This window comes from Gymnoscopelus microlampas (assembly GCF_963454915.1).
Source record: "Gymnoscopelus microlampas genome assembly, chromosome: 3".
Classification (NCBI taxonomy): domain Eukaryota; kingdom Metazoa; phylum Chordata; class Actinopteri; order Myctophiformes; family Myctophidae; genus Gymnoscopelus; species Gymnoscopelus microlampas.
Window position 1 is genome coordinate 22,332,860 of NC_139940.1, and position 22,917 is coordinate 22,355,776.

At 42.3% G+C, this 22,917-nt stretch overlaps 1 protein-coding gene across 1 annotated transcript in view; it reads left to right on the top strand.

Annotated features, from left to right (window-relative positions):
• Positions 1–4,848: 4,848 nt before the first annotated feature.
• thsd7ab (thrombospondin, type I, domain containing 7Ab) overlaps positions 4,849–22,917 on the top strand; it is a 136,490-nt gene continuing 118,421 nt past the window's right edge. Inside the window, exon 1 of the mRNA XM_084050754.1 lies at positions 4,849–5,388. Within this exon, the coding sequence (XP_083906880.1) occupies positions 5,241–5,388 (148 nt within the window). The 5' untranslated portion in view covers positions 4,849–5,240. The remainder of the gene's footprint in view (positions 5,389–22,917) is intronic.

A 22,917-nucleotide genomic window follows, 5' to 3' on the forward strand; every position in this document is an offset into this window, starting at 1 on the left:
AAAACCACAAAAAAATTTTTTTGTTCTAAGTATTTGATTGATTCCTGAGGGGTAGGTTGACCAAGCACAACCCTGCAGGACTTGTGTTATCCTTTTAGCCTTAATGTACATATTATATATGACTGTACCACATGCTGTTTACATTTCTGACTAATAAAGTATTCAATCAATCAACATAAGTAAGTAACGTCATGAAAAATTGTTACTGGAAGTGGTAGCTGACAGTAGGTGTCAAATGTTTCCAATGTTGCATCACACTATTCTGAGGATGATTCAATACGATTTTTCCTATAAGCAAAACCTTTTGTCACGTTATTTGCCTGCACCCTGTAAATTAAAAATTCTTCAGCCTTCTTCACATACCAGTCCCGCTCCGGAGATGCACCGGACCAGCCTGAATTTCGCTTGAGGCACAGTGGAACACCTTTGTTCACAACTTTTTGTTGTATTAGACTGTTTTGTTTAGTGTGCAATCTTTCCACTCATAACCTTGGTTGCCATTGTCTTAAAGTGGTTGTTATTTTTTCAGTAAATTTTGGTTCCTGGACAAATGATGTTACATGAATAATGAGAGGATATATCTTTCTGCAGTCCTGACAAATTGAGGTGTGTGTGTGCGCGTCCATGCCTGTCTGACCTGCCTGTCTGTCAGTCAATATGTGTGTCTGTCATCTGATGCAGTCTGCAGTGTGCAGTCTATCATATACTGATGGGGTATTGCAATGACATAATGTTGACTATTCATGTATGATATTTCCATCAACATCAAAAGTTCATAGCGTTAGAATATACTGTGATGGAAAGGACACTTCATTGATGTGTAACAATTTAGATGTTTAATGATTTGGGAAATGGATTTTCCAATGAGTGTCTGGAGAAAACATCTTTATCTTTATTTTGATTAATCATACAGTATATGGATCTACAAAAACAAATATCCCTATAAAAATATACAATACTGTTGATCATATATTCCGTCAATACCTAATGAGATACAAGGACTTGAAGCTTTAGATTAAGTAGTGCAACCCAGGTTTTTAAGGGTTTTCCAAAAGGTTGAGGGTTATCCTTATTTTCCTTTATTTGAGCTAAACCTGATTTTAAGCTGTCTAAAAAGTAGGAGGTTAGCTCGGTTACCTGATTGCTTAAAACATGATGGGGCTTTGCCCCTGGCGCTAATGGCTTCAAAGATTTCCTGTGTGAACCACACATCGGATCTCTGTTTGATTCTGACTGTTCTAGTTGGAGCTACTGTGTCGACTGCAGAGGAAAAAACTATTTAAAACTGTCCCATGCCTGATTTATGTAATCAGAATTGAGAACTTATAGATGGCCTCGCTAAGTCGTGCCAACGAGCAGTGCTTGGGAAATCTGGCAGTGATTGATTTATTGGAGTTAAAAGTGACACGTTGTGCTCTCCTGGAGCAGTAAGTCACGGTTTCTGATGTCAGACAACAGAAACTGTGTCAAATATATGCACATATATGGAGATTTTTAACATGCACAGCCGGACACAACAAAAAACATGTATTACTGTATTAGATGACTCCTTTTTTATTCATAAAACAATGATGATGATGAAGAACACATATTTGGGCATGTGTCCTGGGTGCCTCTGATGCGCCCATATATGGGCATATCGGTCGGATTGTAGTTGTGAGGGCCGCATAGCGGCTTGATTAGTTATATAAAATAACCATACCCTGCAGAGTATTTCCATTACTGTATTTTTAGCGGCGCTAGCCGCTCTATACCTTTAGGTATAGAGCGGATAGTAGCCCTCTATACCTGGCTTTTGCGTCAACGTTCTGATTGGTCAGGCTCGCCAACGTTCTGATTGGTCAGGCTCGCCAATGTTCTGATTGGTCAGGTCCGTCAATGTTCTGATTGGTCAGGCTCGCCAACGTTCTGATTGGTCAGGTCCGTCAACGTTCTGATTGGTCAGGCTCGCCAACGTTCTGATTGGTCAGGTCCGTCAACGTTCTGATTGGTCAGGTTCGCCAACGTTCTGATTGGTCAGGTCCGTCAACGTTCTGATTGGTCAGGCTCGCCAACGTTCTGATTGGTCAGGTCCATCAACGTTGGGATTGGTCACTATTCATGCGGCAACATGCCACAAGTTCCAAGGACAAGAAATTTCCAAACCCCAAACAGCAGCTATGGACTTAACAACAATATTCCAGCCAGCCATGGGATATGTCATGCTGAGCAGAGTCCCTTCCTTAGAACAACTCTACATCATCAACCATCTACCAAAAGAAAAGCTCCGTGCAGATAAAAATGCCATGCAGGAACTGAAGAGGATGGAGAGTGTGTCCATTAACATCAACCCTACAGAATGGGAAAAGACACATGAGTGGGCTGTGAAGGTGGCAGCTCTCAACTGCCATTCCCTAGTACCGAAATTGGAAGAAATTAAAGCAGACCCTGTTCTGGCTTATGCTGACATTATATGCCTCAGTGAAACATGGCTCACACACAACAACTATGTCCCATCTCTGCAGATTGATGGGTTTTCACTCCATCTAAACAGTATTGGACATGGCAAGGGATTAGCCACTTACTACAGAACAGCAAGAATAAAACATCACACAGATTTCACGAGTGACACGATGCAAATCACCATGATGGTCTCAACAGACATAGACATAATCAGTGTCTACAATAGTAAAGGACATACATCCTCGATCCAGAGTTTGACACAGTTAATCGACCCAATCAAAACAACTCTGATATGCGGTGATCTCAACATATGCCTTGGTGAAAACCCCAACAACCACGTATCAGAATCTCTTCAGAAACTAGGCTTCACTCAACTCATACAAGAAGCAACCCACTTTGAGGGAGGACACATAGACCACGCGTACTTCCGAAACAACGGACAAGTCACTGCACATCCATCTCTGTACAGTTCATACTACACAGCAAAAGACCACGATGCTTTGCTAATAACACTAATGTCAATATAAAGACTCTGGGTACGGCTTATAAAATGTATACATTATTTCATAAAACTTAAATATCTTTCTGGTACCACATGTATACACTAGGTTTATTCTCACATTTGAGAATTTGAGGGTTCTATACCTGGCTTTTCCGTCAACGTTTTGATTGGTCAGGCCCGTCAAGGTTCTGATTGGTCAGGCCCGTCAAGGTTCTGATTTATCAGGCAAAGGGACTATTCATGACATCACTATGATGTCAAGGTTTATTTTTTATTTCCTCAAGTTTTTGTATATATTTTTATTTTCTCATGTTTTTTTTTGTATATAGTTTTATTTTCTCATGCTTTTCCCCCTTCTTTTTGTGTATTTTTTAACAGCGATAGTCCTGCTCTATACCTCGCTTTTCCATCAACGTTCTGATTGGTCAGGTCTGTCAACGTTCTGATTGGTCAGAACATGGCTATAAACACATTATAAACACATATTGATGACAAAATGTATCACAGGCGCCGCTACCTTCACACAGGTGTGATTTTTTACTCCACTACAATTATTTAAAAACTTTTGTTTATAGCTCCTTTGCAGATTTTCATTATTAATACAAACCCCCTTCTTCAGCTATTTGAAAATAAAAATCCCTATTCTATACTTCTATACTTGAAAATCGACGCTTTGTGAGCTTGTAGATCAGCTATTTTCTAAAAAATTTCACACAGTTTGAAATATCTTCAAAATACATTTGGTACATTAGCATCACAGTTTTGAATACAGGACTTTAACTTGTTTTATTGTGGTACTTTTACTTAAGTAAAACACATTGGTAACACATTGCTCCCAGCAATGCTTGCCTCTAATCTGTTTGTCTGTCTGATGGCTTGCAGTGAGTGCTTGGCTGTGTTGACGTGCATCACTTCGTGCCGCGCTACAAGCTTGTAGATCTGCTCTTTTTAAAACATTGTGAAAATTTGTGAAAATCTTTGAATATATATATATATTTTTTTAAAGCAAAGTTTTTTAGAAAACTGTTAGGATTTAGAAGACATTTTTAGAATCGGCCTCATAAGGTCTTAATGGGTTAAAGGATTATTAGGCATTGTAATCTGTGCGAGGATTTTATGGATTAATACCAAAGACGGAAGACAACACCCATTACTGTAAAGCAGCAATCTAGACGTCAATTGACAAGCCTCATTTGAGGCACTCACTGTGACTCTTACTCCTCCTCCGTCTCCATCTTCTACCCCACCCCCGGCACAAGTATAAACAACCGACCCTTCTCTTCTCGCTGTCCCACTGGGACTCTCATCCTCAGCTTTATGCCCCTCCTCACCACCCCCCAGCCGCCACACCCCCTCCTCTCCTCACTCCATGCGTTAATCTGCACTTGTCTCCCAGCTTCTCTGATCTTGGGAGTGGTATGAACAGGAGAGCTGCAACTGGGTGTGTGAGGGCTGCTGGGCTCCAGCTGTCCTCCCGTGGTTCTGCGAGCCTGGAGAGAAGCAAGAGGAGGAAGAGGAGCCTATTTATCCTTCCTTGTGCCCTGGGCAGGAGAGAGGGAAATGAGAGAGAAAGTGATACACGAGAGATGGAGAGAGAGTGTGTGAATAAAGGGCACATAAGAGAGCGAGAGAGAGAGCGATAGAGAAAGACGAGCGAAGGGCATGAAATAAAACAACATGAGGAGAAAAAAAAGGGCAACAGAGAGAGAGAGGGGGAGAACAGGGTGGCACATGGAGAACAGCGAATGAGTGAGCGAATAGAGGGAGCGAGAGAGAGAGTGAGCGAGCGAGGGGGAGAGGGAGGGAGGAGGCGCGCACACACACACACACACCACACTGCAGACGCACAGCCACTGTCACTGCTCCACAGCCAGGGGACAGAGGCACAACGGTAGCGCGTGGCTGCAGCAGCATGGAGGAGGGAGACTCTCTCGCTCATCCGCAGCTCAGTCCCTCTCACTGATGACCCCCACTGGCCCCCCAGGGACCGTCCTGTGAAGTTGGGGGAGAAAACGCCACAAGGAGCAGGAGAAGAAGAGGAGGTGTCAGAGAGCAGAGAGGAGAGTCACTCTCCCTGCCCTTCAGAAGACAGAAGAATTGGATTACTACAGCGAAAGACTGATAATTGTCACATAACACTCTCTTTACATTCGCACACATGCACACTCACACATAGAAACACGCGTACACGAGACACTCAAACTGAAACACACTTTCACGTCTTGTTGCAGTAAATTGAGACTTGTTTTGGTGACCATCTGAACTGTGTGGATTTACTTTTATCCCGCGGTGGACCATGGAGCGAGGGTGGAGGGGTGCAGGGACCCTCAACAAATGGACAGCAGAAAGCTCGTACCTTTTAGTGACATTACTGCTGTTCTATGGCTTGTGGGAGGTTCACACACAGACGGATGACTGGAGGTCCGTCTACTTCTGGGAAACAGGTATTGAAGAATAATCATTTCAAGCATTTGTGCTTTGTTGAAATCATGTGTATGCCTTTTGGACAGTTTGACCACAGAGAGCTAGAAGCTAGAGTATTAAGACAAACATTTGGTTGGAGATACATTTATTTTTTTTCCTAATACAATTAGAGTGTCAAAATGGAACTGTAAGAGTCCTCTAGAGCAAACTGATGTGCCTAGAGGTATCCGTTCTATATTTTTATCATGAAAACAATAACAGGGTCTTCTTGGGACATAGTCAAAAGGATGACAGCCCTATTTTCATGCTGTCTTGTCTTGTGGCGGTCTGAAAAGCAATAGATGACACACTTTTATGTAGATTAAGTATATGAGCCAACGTTAGAGAAGTTGAAAGAGGCTTGCACTTGACAAATTGACCTAAAAATGTACAGTAGAACTGAGACGAGTAGCGTGTGTTCACTCCATACCGATTACCTGTGACACATGCCGTGCGGCTATGATCCATTTTCAATGGATTACTGATATCTCCCTCTCTCCCTGTCAGAAGATGTTCGATGATTGAAAGTTACTGCTGTGCGATAAAGCACATGAATGATTGATAGACAATGTAGCCCCATAGAACGGAGGTGTCGAGAGACACGGAGTACAATTGCCTTGACATTACTGATTATGTTCACCACAGCAGTGATGAGTAAGCGGGGATCGTGGGTTGGTTAAACTGTATTCTGACATTTATTGAACGTGTCGCTTCTGTTCTTCGACTTTATCCTTTATCCTGTGTGATGCTTTGTGGCTACATGAAACTTTCTTTTCTTCCATTTACTGTACATTGAATCAACTTGTGTCTCACCCAGGGGCCCACTTAAAGATATTGCTCTTGTCACGTAGGGAGCTATCAGCAACGGACCCACAACCAATTATGGCTCCCTAGACACAAAGTCGTTTAGGAAAGCAGGGACTATAGAAGATTTTTCACACACTACTGGACATCTTGTAGAGTATTGCCACTGGGCATTCGGAAAATGAATCTCATTGCTCTTTGAAGATGTATAGGAACTTTTTTCTTGACTGTGCATTAATTAGCCCATCTTTCACCGTGGAGCCTCTGTTACACATGACATTGGAGGGGTGGGGTGTTCATGAGAGCATACAGCAGTCAAGATATCCTCCATTCTCTCTCTCTCTCTCTCTCTGTCTTTCTCTGTCTCTCTCTATCTCTCTATCTCTCCCCCTAACCCTGTCTCTCTCTGTACAAGTCTGTCTGTCTGTCTGTCTGTCTGTCTGTCTGTCTGTCTGTCTGTCTGTCTGTTTGTCTCTCTCTGTCTCTCTCTATGTCTCTTTCACACATTATATCTAAGTCTGACTTTACACACCTCCATTACTTCTATTCCAACCTTGAAGTCCTCCTACTTACCCGTCCCAGCCCAGCGCCAGTCAAGGCAACCGTGTCTCTCCTGTGGCTCTGCATCTTTAAAGAGGATGTAGCTGAGTAAGGAGATTAAAGGAGCAGGGATTTAACAACCCAGGAAAGACAGCCCAGGGAGCAGACTTGAGAAAGAGGGAAGAAAGAGTGAGCGTTTCAGGCAGAAGGACTAACTTAACCTACATCTATCCTACTGTAGGTCATAGTGATTACACCTCTCTCCCACGCTACACTGTGCTTCTCCCACGCCATACATGCCATCCACACAACTGAAAAGCTCTAGGCTCTGCGCTTTGATACGAAATCCAGTGTTTAGTAGTTTGCGTGCTGCTTGACAGCTCAAAGGTAATGTAGAGATTTTAGCCCTAGTGCCGTATATGCCTCTTTGGTTTGACAATTGCTTTCAAAAGTATAAAAAGATTCCAGTGCTTTTCATCAAAATATAATTATGCACGCACTAAATTTGCATTATTTTTCCCGAATTCCAGTGCTTTTCATCAAAATATAATTATGCACACACAAAATTTGCATTATTTTTCTTGCACATCGAAGCTTGTTTAAAAAAAAAAAAGAAAGAATGTGAAGTGCTGTAGAGGGAATTTTCTCATGGCAAGCAGTACTGTGATGTTGTGAATATTGATGAGTCTTGCTGACATACATCCCCCACCTTCAAACTGTGGGTGCGTATTGCTTTTTATTGGCTTCTATGAACAGATGATATATCTGTTTCAGGAGTTGAGACAGTCTGGAAATGTTTTATTTTTGTTCCTCTGGAGACTTCTATTCAAATGAGGCAGATATAGAGGCACACCAGGTTCTATCGTGCATTGATGGTGATATCTCTGAAGGTGGTAGTGAGGATAACTGGAGGAAAAAAGGATGGATGATTAAGACCCCTGTGATGATGACAGCACTGGTGATGATGGTGATGGTGATAACGATGTGCCACAGTTGTTCAGGGGCCTCTCAAAGATTTCAAGAGAGTTTGTCTCCTCATCTGAGGATAATTTCCTCACCATTCGTCCTCTTGTCATTCCTTCTCAAATTTGCACTTGGGCTGTGCCCCCCCCCCCCCCCCCCTCCTCTCTCTTCTCTCTATTACATCTTCAAATCCAGAGTGACATACCGCACGCACAGCGAGAGTAAGAAACCATTAGCATCGCATGGGCAACTAGACAACTAATTTACAAGTCCACAGGTTTTCGAGGTGCAGGGGCGGGGCAATTGGAAAGAAGAGAAAAGTGAAAAAATAGATAAAATATTGAACATTTTAATTGGCTGTGGCTATTTCCGGGTCCTTGGCATGGAAGAATTTTGGAACCCCGTCCTTGTCGGTTTATGTAGAAGAGAGTGGTAGAAGAGAGTGTTATAGAGCATGAGTCTCTGCCTGGCACACAGGTGCATGTACGCTCACGCACAAACTCAGGGAGTACGGTCTTTCCCAGTCTCATACTGTTTGTGTTTGCTTGTGTGTGAGTTTCATTAGGATGTGTTTGTGCATTTGTTCTCAAACTTTTTTTTATTTCAGACTTGTAAGGGTCCATTTGGAATCCCCTCTCAATGAAGGTCCCTGGACCCCACTTTGAGAGTCACTGTATTAGTGGACAGACAAGGTTGCAGGGTTGAACTTTCAATGCTCCACCAGCAGTTTTCACTCCTGTCCGTCTGTGTGTGAGTCCATCAGTCTGTCCATCTGTCCATCTGTCCGTCCTTCCTCCATCTGTGAGTAGCTAATCTCTGGCACTGTTGGACCAATCGGCGTGAGACTTTTCACACACACACTTCCAGTAGGCCAAGGAAGAATCTCTGCCTCACATTTGTCAAACCGGCTTCATGGTGGGGCTATAACGGGCCGCTTCACGTTTTGGGCTATACTTCTCGAACCATACGTCGAACAATCAAAATGTTTTTTCCCCCCCCTGGAATCCTTGGATCATAACTCCCGATATAGGCCTCGGCCATTTATTTAAGCAAGCTAACGTGTGTTTTCTTCAAAATACGCGTTTTGCATTACTCCTACAGACTGTGTCCAAAACTCACGCAAATCGGCACACATTCTCTCTGGAGTTATGTGATCAAGATGGATCGGTCAGATGTTTCAGATTCAATTCCAATTTTCTGGCTTCCAAAAATTCGGCCCTGAGTAGGAAATCCTAGCCTGGAAACCAGACGAATCTGGCAGTGCAAAAAAAAAAGTTCTGGCCCGCTCGGTTGTGATTTGATTTCGCTGCCCCCGAAGTTGTGGGGCACGAATCTGGAACCAGTATGCAAATATGGGGTGCGTTTATCACCAGAGGCATTTTTTTAAATCCGCCTCTTGGAAATTCAGGTTCCACACAGAGATTGATATTAGTCTGGCCATGCCAGGCTAAGGAAATTCGGCCTGGCGCTGACCTGCGCCACGTGGAGCGCACTTTTTATTTATTTATTTTTATTTATAGGTCTATTTATATCTATCAGCCGAATAACTATAAGGTTTCCACATTCACATATATAAATGAATAAATGCAGTTGCCGATTAACACAGATTCATATATTGGATGTAATTCATAAGATTGAGTGGAGACTTGAGTCTTAAGTAATGCATTAACAGCAGCCAGACCATTTATCACTGTGATCTGATGTTCCACTCACCTGCTCTACCCTACCACTCCCCCTTGCCTACAATCTGCCACTGGGATCAAGATTATCCATCATTTAGATTACGTAGGAGCTGCCCTCAGCTTCTGATCAGTCAAATCCCCTTTACTACTACGTTCTGCTGGATCTTAGCACGTGCTCTTCTCTATCTAGGCCTATTAACTCACTTGACTCATGCACTGTTCAGCTAATCACTCCGTAATGCTTACCAGAACCGCCTGTGCCATTACGGCATGGGCATGGTATTTAGGTATTTCGTGTGTGTGTGTGTGTGTGTGTGTGTGTGTGTGTGTGTGTGTGTGTGTGTGTGTGTGTGTGTGTGTGTGTGTGTGTGTGTGTGTGTGTGTGTGTGTGTGTGTGTGCGTGTCTGTGTCTGTGTGTGCGCGCGCATGTGTGTGTTTCACTACAATTGAGCATTTTTTAAATTTAGATTCAAACCAGGAAAAGACAACATTTTTGCCACATCACAATAATACGACATCCACAATCCCAGACGATATCTAGTCTCATATCATAATATAATAGTCGATATAAAATTAATAAATTGCCCAGCCCTAGTGTGTAAAGCACATTTACGGACCAACAGTGTGGAATAAACTCCCATTACACCTAAGACAGGCAGCCTCTGTCGATAGCTTTAAAGCACAGCTCAAGACCTATTTCTTCACTCTTGCTTTTAGCTGATTCTTTGGTTGATTTTTAAGTCCTCACTGTATTGCCTATTTTAATGTTATTTTATGCTTTTGCTTTTATTTTATTTTATTTTATTTTATTTTTGTTTGCTTTATTGTTAAATTGGTTGTAACTGTAACTGTATTCTTGCTCTGTAAAGCACTTTGCGCTGCATTTCATGTCATGAAAGGTGCTATACAAATAAAGTTTATTATTATTATTATTATTATTGAATCTATATCTACTGACCTCTTACTGTAGAGACAGTGTAATCCCCTGTGCAGTTACATTGCTGCAGTATCCAGCAATAAGTGCCACTCCACCTTGTAGTGCTTTGGACACACAGTGCTATGTGTCACCATGCTCCCGCTGATGTCACCCATCAATGAGAGGGGACAGTGTGACTAGCACTGACAGGCCATTGTTAGTGGAATACATTTGTGCCTTAACAATGGCCCTAGCAGTGAACGATGTCTCTCTCTCCTACCTGCTATTACGGCAAGAACCATGAGTCGCCCATCCAATAAATTGAAGTAGAACAGGTAGAGTGAGTTCACAAGTTCAATACCGTAAGCCAAGGTCATTACTGTGGTGTAACAACCTTAGACGTCCGTCTAAGGTTATTAAAGTAACCTAATACAAGCCTAGTTGAGTTCATCAGTAGGTGCATACAACACAGATTTTTGGAGGCCCAATTAACTAACTGATTACTAGCTACAAGTTATGTGCAACCTCTAAGATTTATCTCCTATATTTATATGGGGTAATGATAATCTTTTGAATGTGTGTATTACAACCACAGTGACGCTTGGATTTAAATGGTAATGTATTGTAAGCTCTATATGACATACAGTACAGACAGGTGAGAAACAAAAGTAAAAACCAACATAAAGTGTCTCAGTAACACATTGGATCACCACAAGCCACCAGAACAGCATCAGCGTGCCTTGGCATTGATTGTACAATTCTCTTGTAAGTTCAGTCATAGCGGATAAGCATAGTTTTTATGGGTACTTTCCTTTTTGCCGTAGCGTCACAGGTGTGCAAGCCCTCGATCGTTCGTTCCTCACTCTTCGTGTTTTCTGGCCAGTGCTAGTCTTTCACTCCAATCTAGCAACGTCCTTTCTCCTTTTCCTTCTCAGTCTCGCGATCTCATTTCCCCACTAAGCTGTCGACTGGCTGCGTCCAATTTCCTTTATTGGTCACTTTTATGAGTTGATTGATTGATTGATTGAATACTTTATTACAGCAAAAAGAAAGAAAGAAAGTACAGTTCAATACAAAAGGATGCTAAAAGGATTAAACCCAAGAAAGCACTATGGCTTGTTTCCATTGGGGTCCTGTAAAAAGGTAACCTGGGTAACCTACTGTACAAGACCCTGGTCTAATCAATCAACAGTGACATATTTACATCCCATTATTGAATTTACATCTCCCCATTATAAAATTGTGATGTTCATATTGGAATTTAACAATGTTTAGACTAGGACAGTGCATGTATAGACCAGCTATTGTTTTTGCACCATTGAACTCTCAAATGTTGATGTGTCTTTGTAATGACGGGTTTATGCTCTGAAACTTATATCGCTCTTTATAGATGTTAAGGGACTGTTCTGGCTGACATAGTCTGACCACATCTTGCGTCACCTGAGGAAGAGTTGCTCACATATTATCACGTTAAAGCACTGAATGTACGCTTTCAACCACAGCGTACAGGTTTTCCACACTGTGGGAATAGCTTTACCCAAACACAGTAAAGCCTTTCCCACAATGTGCCTTACTGTGAGAAAAGCTGTGCCTCCATTGAAGATTTTGTGGGGTTAAAGCTTCACCCGCGGGCGACTTCCACGACTTCCAGTTTGCCATGATCTTTCTTAGTTTCATCAGTAAACAAACAAACTGCTTCAGAATAGTCGTGGTTTCACCAATACTGGTGCAAGTAAAAGATTTGCTTTGAAATCTATATTTGTATATACACAGATAAACAACAAAAAAGAAAGACATCATGGCAGGTGCGTGAAATCATGACTGATGAGGAGAATGTTTCCTCTGGTGGATCCTATTATTACAAGCAGTAGGCGTAACCCTAGGCGTATCTTCCCTAGGGGTTATATGGCAGCTGCAGTGCAGCTATAATGGCAAGATGGGCTCAACTGGCACTGCGAGTGACCTCTTTGCTTAAACCTCTGAGTCTGAGATCTAGAGATTTGGCTATGGATCTCTGCTAGATTAGCTTAACCCGTTAAAACCGGGAAAGCAGATTTTGTGCATTGGCTATTCAAAAATACCAGATATACAGGCTCGTTCGTGCCCGCTGCGAGCTTGCACATTTGTTATTTTTGAAAAATCTTGAAAGTGTGAGGAATTTGCGGAATCGGCCTCAGGTCTGGGAACTCCATGTCAAACATGGACAAAACTCAGTTGCCAAACTTGGTTGCTGTGGATTGTTTGGTAGAATTCACGAGCGAGGAGACTCTGCAGAGCAGAAAACAGCAACCTTCGATGGTGCACAGAATGTCTGCGTACCAACATAGGTGTGGTACTGTATGCCAGCAACACACTTCATGTTCTGAGTCTGACTCAACTCTCTCCAGCCCCCACACTGTCAGAGAATCCCAGTGGGACTAGCATTTCGTTTGCTGCAGGGAGTTCCTCGTTGACAGTATGATAATATGATGTGATGACAGTAATGATAATCTATTGGAAATGGAGCTGCGTTTACCGGCTTCGCTGACCAGGGAAGTCAATTCTTCATTGAAACTTTGCATGTTTATGCACATGTCTTTTTCCATCATATTTTGAATGCATGCAATCTCGGATTGATGGTGTTTTGGTTTTGGAGAACAGTGAATTTCAACCAGTGTTTTGTTTTGTTTTTTTCTTTCATTTTTTGCATGTTTTGCAATGAATATCATTGCTGTCTGGCAGAAACTGTATCTCCATATTTAAACTTTTTATGTTTTTTTGTAAATTGATGCCCTAGTCATCATACAAGAGTGTCGCACAAAAGTAGTGAACATAACAGATCTACAAGCTCACAACGTGTTGTGATGCGACACGTTGTGAGCTTATACTGTAAATGTAGGTCGGTATTGTCACTATTTTAATTGTTGTTGTTTTTAAATAATAAAAAGGAATGGTTTTGGACATACAGTATGAGGTTTCCACCCGACAGCAACAATATTCTGGCTGTCAACCTGGGTTTCTGCTGAAAAAAACGATACCATGCATGTGATATTTATTGTATTTTCCACATAGTAGTGAGAAGGAGAAGGATGGCAGAGCGTGACATTTATTTGTGACTGAGAGGGTTAACTTAACCACTTAACAACTGAGCCACTTCAAAATCTAAATTATATTGAAAATATCCAATCTACATGCCTAAAAAAATCTGCCTATAATGATATGCCCAAAGTGGGGATGCCAGGGTTAAAGTGTTGATCAAATGGGAATATGTAAATGATCACATAGCATTCGTCGTTGCCCTCTTTATCCAACCTCAGGCGCTAACTATCATTCTAAGCGAAGAGAGTTTGGACATACACTGAAAATGATGAATGCCAGGTGATATAGTGCATTTCCAACATACCCAGACTATATTTGTCTTAATTGTATAAATGTACCCAGCCCTGGGTTAGTAGGGTGATAAAAGGACAGAGAGGGTGATTAGCTTGTGCTAATTGCCCAAGGGGTTATATGACAGCTGACCACTCACTGCAAGCTAAAGTCGTACATTATATTCTCTTGGGGTTATACGGCAGCTGACCAGTTGCTAAATTTGTATCTCTGCCAGGCCGGAACTGTGTGTGTGTGTGTGTGTGTGTGTGTGTGTGTGTGTGTGTGTGTGTGTGTGTGTGTGTGTGTGTGTGTGTGTGTGTGTGTGTGTGTGTGTGTGTGTGTGTGTGTGTGTGTGTGTGTGTGTGAGTGTGCGTGTGCGTGTGTCTGTGAGTGTGCGTGTGTCTGTGAATGGCTAATCTGGACCAATCGGTGCCAAACTTAACGCTTTCGCCTATAGCTCATGAACCGTAAGCCGTACAATCAAGGAATCCCTGGGTTCCTTGGATCATGATGGAACTCCCCATATAGGCTTGTGAGTCATGTGATAATGACCATCGATACTCTACACCGTTTGCCTGTAATTGCCTTGTCACATTAAGAGCGGGCCTATTTCTTACATTTCTTCACATGTTGAGGGGCCTCTATAGCAGTGATTGTCAACCGCGGTAGATGGTACAGTAAGTGTACCGTGGATACTTGCTAGGTGTACCGTGGGCTTTGAAGAACGTGTGAAACCAGCCCCTCGAGAACAATGGCGCGGCCGTCACCCGTTTGTGACAGAAGTGAAAGTGGTTTTGGATTTTAGTTCTATAGAGTCTATAGAACTAAAATCCAAAACCACTTTCACTTCTGCCCATAGCGCAAGCGCAAACAGTTGCACCATCTGTCATTCAAACTATTTCCCCCGCAGCTTCCTCGTGTCCTGACGGCTGCAACCCATGACTGACAGTCCTGGGTAGGCAACCCGGCCAGAGCTGCACTCTGAGAAGTGCACTTTTGTAGTTAGAATATAACTAGTTAAAAGGCAAGACCACTTTGGTAGAGGTTTGGGTTGTGTAGTTACCTTGCCATAACTCCAAAGGTGGACAAAAAATCTAAAATAATTGCTCAATTGATTAGAAAATATGCTCCTCGTTGACAGAAAAAAACAAAGTACTCCCAGCAAGCACAATGACGTCATGATGACGTTATGATGACGCCCGGTCATCACCCCGGTGACGTTCAGGACTAGGCCAGATCACAGCCCATATGGGGATGATCTTTACGTCATTTACAGGACGTCATCACCGGGACATCATATGGACATTTGGACACCAATTTTGGGTGATGAGAATGTGTTTAGATGACGTCCTGGAAGTGACGTTTTTGTGGTCAGGATTAATTTAGGTTGAAATCAGGTGATATTCTGGGCCAGATCTGACTTGTCTTGGTTTGACTTGATCTAGCCCCAATCGAGACGTCACTGATTGGTCCGGGTCCTGACTGTGCTTGCTGAGCTGGGTTTGGTGATGTTCTATATTGTCTGAATCAGCTTTGTTTGCATTCGTTTATGTGCTAAAAGAGTGACTTTCAAAGCTGTTTCACCGTACAATGTAAGTCAATTAGGAGCATATTTTGAATTATCAATTTTGAATCAATGGAGCAATTATTTATATTTATATATTTATATTTATACTTCATTTATACCCAGGATAGTTTGGTTGTCTGCACTGTACTGTACTGTACTGTACTGTGAGTACATACAGTACATACACTGATACAACTTTACGTGCTAGTTTAATGTATCTCCACTTGGTGCATTTATGTCCTAGACTAGCCATGGTGCTGACTTTCCTGAATGTCTTCATAATTTGTGTTGTCCTCAATTATACGACAAAAACTGCATCATTTACATTCGGGAAATAAATAAATGAAATACTACAATACTGAATTAAAATGCCCTTGCATATTGTATCTATGCCCCGGGGAAAACACTTCCAAGCACTACAATGTAAATACCTACGTATTTCCAATGTTCACCCGCAGAAATGGGACATCACTTCATTAAATTCATGTCGTCATAGGCTGGACACGATATTGATGTCCCAAAGTGTCCTGGGGTCTAAAGTAGTCCATAATGTTTCTGTGACCGTGGAAATCCTTGACTTGAATAGCTCAGTAATAATACTGTATGTGTGCACTACATGAGCCTGATGTCTAAATTGAGCCAAAAACAAACACGGTGTCTGACTCAGTCAGCCCAGCGGTGAAGAGCTATAGCTGTGGGAATTGTGCCTGGTAGTGGTATCATCCCAGCTGAGAGCGTCCCTTGGAGATTCCTTCCTCATTTTAGTGAGTGCATTTTCATATGACCCCTTATGACCCTCATTAGCATAGCACCTGAGGGCAAACGAGGCTGTGGAATGTAATTGGCTAGCCACCCTTTAAATTCCTTAGCAACAGGCTACAAATTTAGGCCATGCATATCAATGAAGGTAATTTCCTTGGGAGTTTCATTGTTCATTAAGGAACAAGCTGATGGGTTTCTTTTAATCATTGTGCCAGCATTTTTGTTTTTATTTCCAGTTACTTGGAGCCACAGTGAAGGCTAATTGCATCTGTTGTGTATGACTTGCCCTATAGCCACCAGAAACTGAGCACTCAGCTGCCTGTAGAGCCTTCCTCAGAAAAGGGCATCAACAGCTAATAGGCCTGGCGTCAGCGTCTTTCTGTCTGGAAAATAAAGGAAGGTTTTTAAAGTTTTGTTTTGTTTCAGTGCGTAATGAGTTTGTCCGTAATTCAGAAACATTCTTCAGGAACAACTCATGACTAACACAAAACACACTCAACATTATAACGTGACTTGGCACTTCATGTGCACGTGTTGGCAGTGCAGTATATCATGTTTGACCAAGATTGATCTTTTTTTATGGCTTTGCAGAAGCACTGCTAACCTTGGCTTTACTCCAGACAGATTTGAATGTTTTATAATTGCCAATCCATTCAATCAGTGGAGAAGGATAGCAGAGCAGTACCAATGTTTGTGGCAGAGCCACTAAATGGCAGAGCTTATGCTAAAACCTGGCTGTTAGGGAGGGATATTAATAGGAGATTATACTTAATCCAAAAAAAAACTTTATTTAGAATGACATAAGAGGATACAACCATAAACCTACTTCATTCAAACAGATCCTAAGGTAATTCAGACTTAGACCACTTTCTAACATTCTAATGCTTAATTTATGCTCTGTAATATGACAGTGTCGCAGGCCAGAAATAGCAGATCTACAAGCTCACAACGTCGAAAATAGCTCACAACGCGTCGTATAAATCTAACTTGAAACGGTTTCATCTCGTTGTAAATCTTTGGTCTGAATTAGGCTGAACAAACTGTATCCACACTGTCACTGAGCCACACTATTGGCATACTTTGTGATTTGTCATGCCACACCAGTAAGCAGCTTCTTCTTTTTTTCACCCTGATTATCAGCCTCAACCTGATATCAAAGCCATGTTTCTTGAGGAAATGATTGTCCAATTGAATACCTTATTAATCTCCTCCAGTGCCATCAAGTTATGACACACTGGCAATCTTTAGGGCAAATGTGTGGCAGAATTGTCTGGCATAATGAGAATAGAGGGCAAATTAGAATCCCCATAATTTAATCATGCCTGAAAAGTTTGATAGTTAGATTTGTCAGATGGGTTAAAAAATGATAATATAACATACTGCTGTGATAGAATCACTTTAATCTTTTCCTCCTTTTTAATTAAAGGGTAACAATTTATATAATAATTTAAATCCACTTTTATTGGTCTGTTTGGTTAAAAGAAAAGACTAACCTATTGTACAGGTATCCAAGAGGTTGCTGTCTTGCTGAATTAAATACTATATAAAAGTTAAGCTATTATTTCCCAGTTATTGTATTATGTTTAATATTTTAAAATAGTGTCTTACAAGCACACAAGAATGAGGTTCTGAGGATAGTCAACGTACTAATTGTCTTGTCTCAGTTTGTTGTCAGTTATTGTTATGAGTGGGGGGAAAAAAAGTAAGTTGTCCCAAATTTGCCCTAAAATGTGCCTGTCTGTTTTCACACCAAAAGTCAAAACAAGGGCACAGGGTTAGGAGAGGGCGCTGGAGACTGGGGTTATATTCCCTCATTGCACAGAGGACATGCAATTCCAGTGTGCCTTCACAAACAACGACTCAAACTTCTGTGCTAAGCCACAAGTTGAAACACAAACAATGTGCACGCCCATGTTGGCTGGAACAAGCAATTCCGCGGTCTGGGAGTGACTTTCAAAACAGATCCTCTCCTCCCATGAGAAATCTATAAGGCGGCTTCAGTGGGTTGAGAGGAATAGCTGTGTTGTCAGGGACCTCAGTGACATTTACCTCAGTGAAAGGAGTCAATGCTGCCTCCCCGTAATGCTATTACTATAAAGGCGTAGCGATGGGGAATGCTCAGGCGCAAATATTCACCATCCATCTGGTGGTCTTGTCTCTTATCGTTCATGTCTGTAACCACCCATGCTGGTCTGCTCAGAGGATCACGAGGCCTACTCGTTTTACTTGCTTCTTTCACTCCAATGTCTGAAGGCTATTTTGAAACTGATATCTTGAGTTGGTATATTGTGGGCCCGTGCTGTATTATGCTTGGTACATTGTGGGCACTGTGCTGTATATGCCTTGTGTTTATAGAGTATGTATTATGTACTGTAGGCTAGACTTTTATGACCTAGATTCATTTCCTATCATCAGATCATGTGATGCATCACTAATTCAGATTGAAGTAATCTGTGATTACGGAATAACTACGGTATGGAATACTACATAAATACAGATACTTGATAGAACTGGTAGAGTACAGTATTATAGCTTTATTAATTTCACTTTATAGTAGACAGTATTTGACTGTATTTTAGTCATCTCTGGATGAGCAGGCTGCATGGCTGACTCTTGTGATTACTACTGACAGTTATTTCTATTGAGAACCAGACCAGACTGTACTGTACATACTGTAGTGTATACTGCTGCAGCGCTGACCAAATGAACTTGAACTTCGTTGGTGACCGTACGTTATTGGTACTTGGTCATTGTTGAGTGTGAAAACAGTGCTGTAAGTGCTGTAATACCTTTTTGTGGCCCTAAACAACATTGACAGGATTGACAGTGGCTTTACGGTAATTGTCTCTGACAGTATTAACCAATCCCTGAACTGAAGATCTGGAATTTGTCTGTGGAATAATGCTGACTTGTGCATGTTTTGTGACCATAGGGTATCAGTTCTTGGCACAGATAAAGTGAAGAAAAACCAAAGCCAAATCGTTCTGACAATTGTAATGGACATTCGGTGCACTAGATTGGCCACATCCATTGGCAGCGCCCAGTGATGAGGGAGGGTTTGGGGGGGGGGTTTCAATAATTGACACCTTGTTGGCAACAGGAATACATAAATATATGCAAGGGAGTTGAGGGTGAGATAGCACACCATAAATCTACACATAAAGGGCCTGAAATAAATGACAAGAGAAAGGGGAGGGGGGTGGCTAATCACCAGTGACAATCCCCTGGATTAGAGAGGGTGGCAGATGGCCTCAGGCAGGGTAGGGCTTGCCGTACAGTATATGGGCATCCCAGTGGGATGATCAGGTTCATTAACTCCTTGTGCTTATGCTTATAGTATGTAGTAATCATTGAAGTGGGCACTGACAGTGGCCGCAAATTCATTCATGTGGCCACACTTCCCATTCTACATGGGTGCCTCCGTCCCCCCAAACTCCTAACTTGTTCAGTCACCCATCACTTCATCAATGGATCTATTTTTCATGGTTCATTGACAGCTGCTGAACTTGCCTCTTCTCCTGCCCATCTATCATTCCCTCCTCTTGTGTTTCTAATGTTCCGTCTGTCTATCTATTCAGCCAACTGTCTATCCTTCAGTCTCTTTAGACACCCATCCATTCTATTCATGCATTCATCCATCCACATACCCCTCCGCTAACTCACTCCTCCCTCTATCCATCCAACCAACCATCCATCTATCCATCCAGCAATCCATCCATCAATCCACCCGTCGTCTAATTATAACTCCTTTTCAGCCACCCGTCAATATACACACCCACACATCCATACACACATATTCTGTACACCCACACATCCACACACACATATTCTGTACACCTACGCATCCTTCCTTCACACTTCCCTCCCACTCTCCTGGTTGGGGGTGTATGGTGTTGCCCTATATACGCTCATACTAGGGCGGGGCAATTAACCGAACTGCTCATGTCGATTACTTCAGTTATTTCCCCAAGACAGGCGTTCATGAGCTGTGCCCTTAATGTGACGTTGTGTCGAGAGTCATATCATTTAAATTAAATCACTGGTGCACAGACATCGATTGTTTAATAAAGTGTTGAACTCAGTTGAAACCATGTATCCATGTTTGAATGTGAAGAGCAGCAGTAGAAGGGTGGCTTGTCAACACAGCAACGCAACGTGACTCCACAGTGAACTATAAATGGATGCTTTGCGTCACAAAGCTTACATTTCACCTTGTTTTCATAAAAGAAAATGTAATGCTCTGTATCGCTCTCTATCACAGTAAAGAGCGTCTGTGACACACTCTGTGAATCCTTCTTTACTGTGTGTGTGTGTGTGTGTGTGTGTGTGTGTGTGTGTGTGTGTGTGTGTGTGTGTGTGTGTGTGTGTGTGTGTGTGTGTGTGTGTGTGTGTGTGTGTGTGTGTGTGTGTGTGTGTGTGTGTGTGCGCGTGCGCGCGCTTTTCTTCTACACACAAAGTTTAAATGTAATATCAAACAACTAGTGGTGTAAACGATATATCAATGGCCAATTACTGTACACTAGTTTTAGCCTATTTTGATTGTAACTGAACCATTTGTTAAAAAGGGGGCAGAATAAAAAATATAGCATATGAAATAATTGCTCATTAATTGTAGTCAAGGTAAAAGTTTGAAATAATCGTGATATTGAGTCATATCGCCCAGCCCTAACTCATACTGTACATGCATATCGCATCATAAACTATCACACTTGGATTGTACAGTATAGACACACAGACACAAGCGCGCAGACACATGAAATAACAATGAAGCAGGTGAACTGCATCAACAATGGCAGTTACGAGGGCAACATCTTTAAAAGTCCATTCCGATGGTCTGTTAAGTTTAGCCCATTGACTATGACTCACGGTATACTGTACTTGACATCACTGCCAAACATTTTCCAAAGCAAAATGTGGTTTGTTTGATTTTCAAGGAAGCCAGCTGACTTAATTCATGTCAGCACGGCATGAAAGTAAATCATCATCACAGTTACATTAGAGAAAGGAGCACATCTGTTTGTGTTTGGCAAAGTAAAACTCCCCAACAAGGTGATCTTTGGTACAAATGGATGACAAAAGGAAATGGCAAAAAGGGGAAGAGACCAAGAAGGCACTCTTTATCTAACTATATAAATGGCGAGCAACTTCCGCACCCTGGGTGCGACACCCCACAGCTCTGTTATCGAATAAACAACGCACCGCCAGACCACATGTCGCCAACTGACTCGCCACGGCGCCCGCACTGAATTTACGCCTCGCGTAGGGGACATCTCACTGATCACTACACCTTTTCCACCGCGCAACATAATTAATTCTACTCACCAAATGTCGGACAAAACGGAAGGGGAGGCAGCTTCGTACCGTTTACCGTGCGCACGACCTCATCACCACAACAGCAGGCAGCCGGTGCGGGGGCTTTTTCCTTTTTTTCCAAAACATTTTTTGGTCACCATTTTCTCCAGGCACCATTTCTGGTGTAACGCCACCGCCAGCATGCGCTGGCTTGCGCTGCCATTGCACTCTGCCCATCTCCTCCACACCAACACACACGCAGCTCCTTTGCTTCAACCCCCCCCCCCCCTTCTTACGTACCTCCTTTGTTCCACCCAGGCCGTTACTTTCACTTCACTCATGTCTCGATCACACTATGTCCGTCCTTCACGTGCCATGTTCATCCCAAACACAAAAACAAACAACTCGGGTTGCCAAGTTCAGGTTGCCAGGTCCTCTAAAAACAAGCGCCAGAAACAAGCAACCACCTTCATGAAAGAAAAAAAAACACCAAAGGGCTCCGCCATGTTCCAGGGGGGTCCCCGCGCGTCCCAACACTCCACAGGGGGTCCGTAGACCAGCAGGGGCTCCGCGGGGGTCCCCCTCAAACATCAAAAATATATTTTTTTCAATTTTTTTTTTTTTTTTTTTTTACTTTTCCACAGTTTTACTCCAGCAATTTAACCGCCATGTTCCAGGGGGGTCCCCGCGCGTCCCAACACTCCACAGGGGGTCCGTAGACCAGCAGGGGGTCCGCGGGGGTCCCCCTCAAACATCAAAAATATATTTTTTTCACATTTTTTTTTTTTTTTTTTAACTTTTCCACAGTTTTACTCCAGCAATTTCAGTACCCCAATATACACGCGGCCCACTGGGCCCCGTGCGCGGCTGGGGTTGAGGGGGGCGTAGCCCCCCGAAACTCTAGTTCTATTATATACTTTTATTGTAATTAGTTGCAATATTACATTTCATGTTGCAGTACACATACAGTATTACATCTTATTGCAATTGTTTTGTTTTTCTTTTTTTTGTCTTTTTATATACATCCAGTGTTACAAACTAAATGAAAATGCAGTAAACAAAAACATAATTACACAAATCTGACATGAGTATATCCATTATCAATGTGTGTCATTTGACTTTCACAAACAAAAAGAAACAAAGCAAAAATATACTAATACTAATAATGCTAAATTATAATAATGATATTAATAATCCTGCATATAATTAACGGAATGTCTGTCTGTCTGTCTGTCTGTCTGTCTGTCTGTCTGTCTGTCTGTCTGTCTGTCTGTCTGTCTGTCTGACATGCTTGGTTCTCCTCAGTGGCTGAAGCAATTGCTCTGCACTTGCACATGGCCATTCATCATTAGTAAATGCCCATCGTGAGGAAGCCTGTTTTTCACTTTACCCAAATTCAAGCTGTTTATAAGCGTTTTTATGTAAGAGAATGTCGCCATGGTAATGGCCCCTCGAGAGATGGGATGAATGATCAAACTGCGCATGCATCAAATCCACAGACCCACTCTGTTAGACTGTTGCCGTCTGGCACAAGCACACACAGACAACTTAAAGGACTTTAATTTACAGGGCCGTGTACACTAAGAAAACATTATTACGGTTGTGTGTCTGTGTGTGTGTGTGTGTGTGTGTG